General features: G+C 45.7%; 1 protein-coding gene across 1 annotated transcript; it reads left to right on the forward strand.

Annotated features, from left to right (window-relative positions):
• Positions 1 to 1,401: 1,401 nt before the first annotated feature.
• Positions 1,402 to 3,841, forward strand: LOC119952436 (polyubiquitin-like). Its single transcript, XM_038776231.1, has 2 exons — positions 1,402 to 1,608; positions 2,510 to 3,841. Exon 2 carries the CDS (start codon positions 2,522 to 2,524, stop codon positions 2,987 to 2,989), a length of 468 nt encoding a protein of 155 aa, XP_038632159.1. The 5' UTR covers positions 1,402 to 1,608; positions 2,510 to 2,521; the 3' UTR covers positions 2,990 to 3,841.
• The last annotated feature ends 305 nt before the right edge of the window (positions 3,842 to 4,146 follow it).

The following is a 4,146-nucleotide window of genomic DNA, read 5'->3' on the forward strand; positions in this document are numbered from 1 at the left end:
AGACTCCACACAGACAGTGACCCAGCCGGGAATCGAACCTGGGACCCTGGAGCTGTGAAGCATTTATGCTAACCACCATGCTACCCTGCTGCCCCGTTGCTACCCTGCTGCCCCGGTTATGGGTGGTCGGTGGGGCAGATGGGCAGAGACAAGGGTCGCCCTCGGAATGGGTACCAGGGGATCCAGGGATTGGCATGGCGGTGCAGCGTGCAGATGCCCCATGGCTGCCCCCCCAAGGGCCTCCCCTCACCCTCCCATGGCAGTCCAATCCTGCGCAGTTTCCCACGCCCCCCCCTCCCCCCCACGCCCCCCACCCGACGAGGGTTCCTCAACCTCCGCTGAGAAGGGGCTGGTTTAGCACACTGGGCTAAATAGCTGGCTTTTAAAACAGACCAAGGCAGGTCAGCAGCACAGTTCAATTCCCATAATACCAGCCTTCCCGAACAGGTGCTGGAATGTGGCAACTTGGGGCTTTTCACAGGAACTTCATTGAAGCCTATTTGTGACAATAAGCGATTTTAATTTAATTTCACTGGGGTAGCAGGCCCAGCACCCACGGGCTTTGCCTGTGAGAAAAGGTGGCTACTCACCTCCTCGGCTTCCCACAGGAGCCCTTCAGGTTTTTCAAAAGGAGTACTAATCGGCACCATGACCACTTGCTGGGGAGGCCGCTGAATGACAGGAGGCCGCTGGATATGGGGTCGCTCCTGTTAATTGTATGGATATAGGGCTTAAATGGTGAGAAATGGCTTCTCTCCACATTACGGCGAGATCCCGATTTTGCCGACAGGTGTCGGCCGGTTGCATCGCCAACAGTTTGGTGCCTAGCGTGGTTCTCATTTTTGGCCTTTAATGCTATTCACAGGCCTCGTTTCCCTTCAGCGAGAGCGTAGCGAGGCCAGAGAATCATGGCCCTTGTGTCAACCTGTGCCCTCAACTCGTCTACCGTGTTTGGGATACTTGTAGCATCACATTCCTGGATTTTGAGGCCAGAGTGTTTAGCAAGATAATTAAACTGCCTGGTGTGATGCAGTGTCATTTTATCGATTAGATTGTCCACTCCCTGGTGACAGCTTGGATCAGGCAGCTAATCCTTCTGAGTCACCGCTCAGCTGATTCTATTCTTGTTGTTTTTGATTGTGGCACCAGAGAGGAATCTGAAACGGAGCCAACTTGGGATTCAACACCTGTTACCTGTAACAAGGTTCACTTTCTGTTCTGACTGGGAGCTTATTTCCCAGACTCTGGGTCGAGGCTTTGGGAAATGAAAGGTCAGCTCAGGTCTCAGTTGTTTGTTCTAACAGAGCAGGAGGGTGGGAGCTATCAGAGGGAAGGAGGGCAGTGACGTTCAGAAACTGTCTATGATAAGAAAAGGAGTGAGGAGGGAGGCAGATATTCACTCACTTATTGAACCGAGGAAACACAGAAGATTCTGTGAGACACAGAGCAGTGGAAGCAGGCAGAGTTTTATTCACTGACTCCAGATCGGAGAGTTGGTGTCGAGGAAAACAGAGAAAACAAACTGTACAGGAAGTGAACCTGTCATCAATCTGCAGATCAAAATTCTTCTGATTCACCTGAACTTGTGCATCCAGCAAGGATTGTGAGGTATACTGCCCTTTTGTTTAAGAATCTCAATATTCTAATTCTAGATTTTATATTGGGGTTTGAATCTCAATGAAATTCACAATTTAAAATAAGCTCTTAATATTCCCTGAAGTGGGACAGTGTTATAACCCACACAGGCCATACAGGGTTGGGATGATTAACTTCACCGTGGAGATTGCAGAATACGAGCTCCCCCGGCAGGGGGCAGGGGGACCTTTAACAACACTTGGCTTAGTCGAAATAGAGTTGGTCAGTGAGGCAGCAACTGGAGAAGACCCAGTAGGGATCTACTGGAGCTGTATAACATAGTCATTGTAAAATAAAGTAAGTTTTTGTTTAGACCAACTCAGTGTGGACGTTTCGTTGCCCTTACAAAATACATTATCATTTTTTAAATTCTACAGCCGTTTTCCTCCATTTACACACATTCTCTTACACTCTATTGATCAAGAAAAACCCACAGAATTCCTGAGCCCATGTTCCCATCTCCTGATAAACCAAATTCCAAGACTGAATCACATTACACAGCTCACTGAGAGCTACTACAGGCAGATGCCACTCTGCAGCTCAGCAGACAGATCCTCCAGTTTCTGAATAGTTTAACAATGATCAGGATACAGCAGCAAAGACACATCCAAATGCAAAAGGTGAACAGATTGAGAATCTGCTACTTTTTTCCAGGCTGGAAGGAAGCAGTTTGTGAAGATTGGTTTCTTTGGGATTCAGATATTGCGGAAGAAGCCAGATTTTGGGTTTATTGTAGCTGAGATTTGAGTCTCAGTGTTTACAGCCAGTGACTGACACAATGTGTAATGTGTATTAAATTCTCTCATTCATTCTTCGCAATTGACCTGTGAGATAAAGTGTCCCCATTAGTGACATCCTGTTCATTTCTCAACAGCAATTTGACAAGATGAGACTCCAGGTGAAGTTTATGACCGGTGAGGATATTGAACTTGAGATCGACCCTTCCATCCAAGTCTCAGCTCTCAAGAAGATGATATATAAAAAAGCCAACGTTCCCCATTTCTGTCAGCGCCTGGTGGTACAAAATGGAAGCACAGAGGAGCTGAGGGATGACAAGAGGCTGTGTGACTACAATGTCTCTCCCAGCAATGTTGTCATGCTGATTGTCAAGAAGGAGGAGCGCATGCAGATATTCCTGAAGAACGAAAAGGGGAAATCAACTACATATGATGTTCTTCCCTCTGAGTCTGTTCGGGATTTTAGAGCACGTGTACAGCGGCAGGAGGGTGTCCCAGCCAATCAGCAGCGCCTGGTGTATGACAACAAACAGCTGGAGGATGGTCACTCACTCGCTGACTACAATATTCAGTCTGAGAGCAACATCTCCCTTGCGTTGCGTCTACGAGGTGGTTAACATGAATTTGCAGCAATTAAGATCTCTGATTAATTACCGAAATAATTAATTTATCGTCTATCATTGATCATTTGTTTTTCATACGCTTCTGTTTTCTATTGTGTTGTTTGTTAGAGACACAAGATTGCCCAGTCACTGACCTTTTAATGATACCTTTGGTTCTTATTCCCAATTGCTGTGGTTCACTTTGTAAGTACTGGAGGTTTGTTCAACAGATAATGACTGGCGAGGGATTGATGCCAACTGAGGCCTGGATGCAGGTCACCTTCCTACATTCTCAGCCAGGAATAGATGCTGGTACAATACATTGAACACAATTTTTACAAAGAACAGCAACTTAATGAACAAGATAGGAGGAATGAGGGAACCAGTGATACATTGTGTCAGATTCTGATCAATGATTTATATTACAGCAGTTCAAATCAATACTGCCTGATCACTGCTCTAAAGTTACTCTTAAAGATTCTTCGGAAGAGTTAAGATAATAATGGTCCAGTCCCTAATTCATTGACAGATCCAGACTGGCCTCCCATTCAGTGCTAATTCACCTTCTCACTCACAGCTGTTATGTCAATTCCAAAAATGTTTCACTTGCCAAACATTCCCCAGAAAAGATCAGAATAAGATCCACAACCGTTTGCTTCCTGTTTCATTTACAAGTAGTTACCTGAGCCTGAATGTTTTCTTGGAAAAATGGTTGAGTTCTGAATTGGGGTGTTTTAATCTGGGTGCTTCATGTTTTACAATAGCTGAGGATATCAGGACTGCATTTTGTTCCTGCCAGATTGTCCAATGTGATTTGAAAGTAAAGCTGTTTATTTTAATAAAAATGAAATGTGTGTTTATATCTCTCTGAAGTGTCTGTGGTTTTATCTGCTTTAAAATTAAAATAAAATATATCTATCCGAGTGTCACATGTAGGCTTACATTAACACTGCAATGAAGTTGCTGTGAAAATCCGCTCGTCGCCACAGTCTGGCGCCTGTTCAGGTACACTGAGAGAAAATTCAGAATGTCCAATTCACCAAACAAGCACGTCTTTCAGGACTTGTGGGAGGAAACCGGAGCACCCGGAGGAAACCACGCAGACACCGGGAGAACGTGCAGACTCCACACAGAGAGTGACCCAAGCCGGGAATCGAACGCAGGTCCCCGGC

Source organism: Scyliorhinus canicula, chromosome 1 (genome assembly GCF_902713615.1).
Source record: "Scyliorhinus canicula chromosome 1, sScyCan1.1, whole genome shotgun sequence".
Taxonomy (NCBI): domain Eukaryota; kingdom Metazoa; phylum Chordata; class Chondrichthyes; order Carcharhiniformes; family Scyliorhinidae; genus Scyliorhinus; species Scyliorhinus canicula.

Excerpts from the sequence above, each read along its gene's own strand:
- LOC119952436 (XM_038776231.1), top strand. The coding sequence starts at position 2,522 with ATGAGACTCCAGGTGAAGTTTATGACCGGTGAGGATATTGAACTTGAG.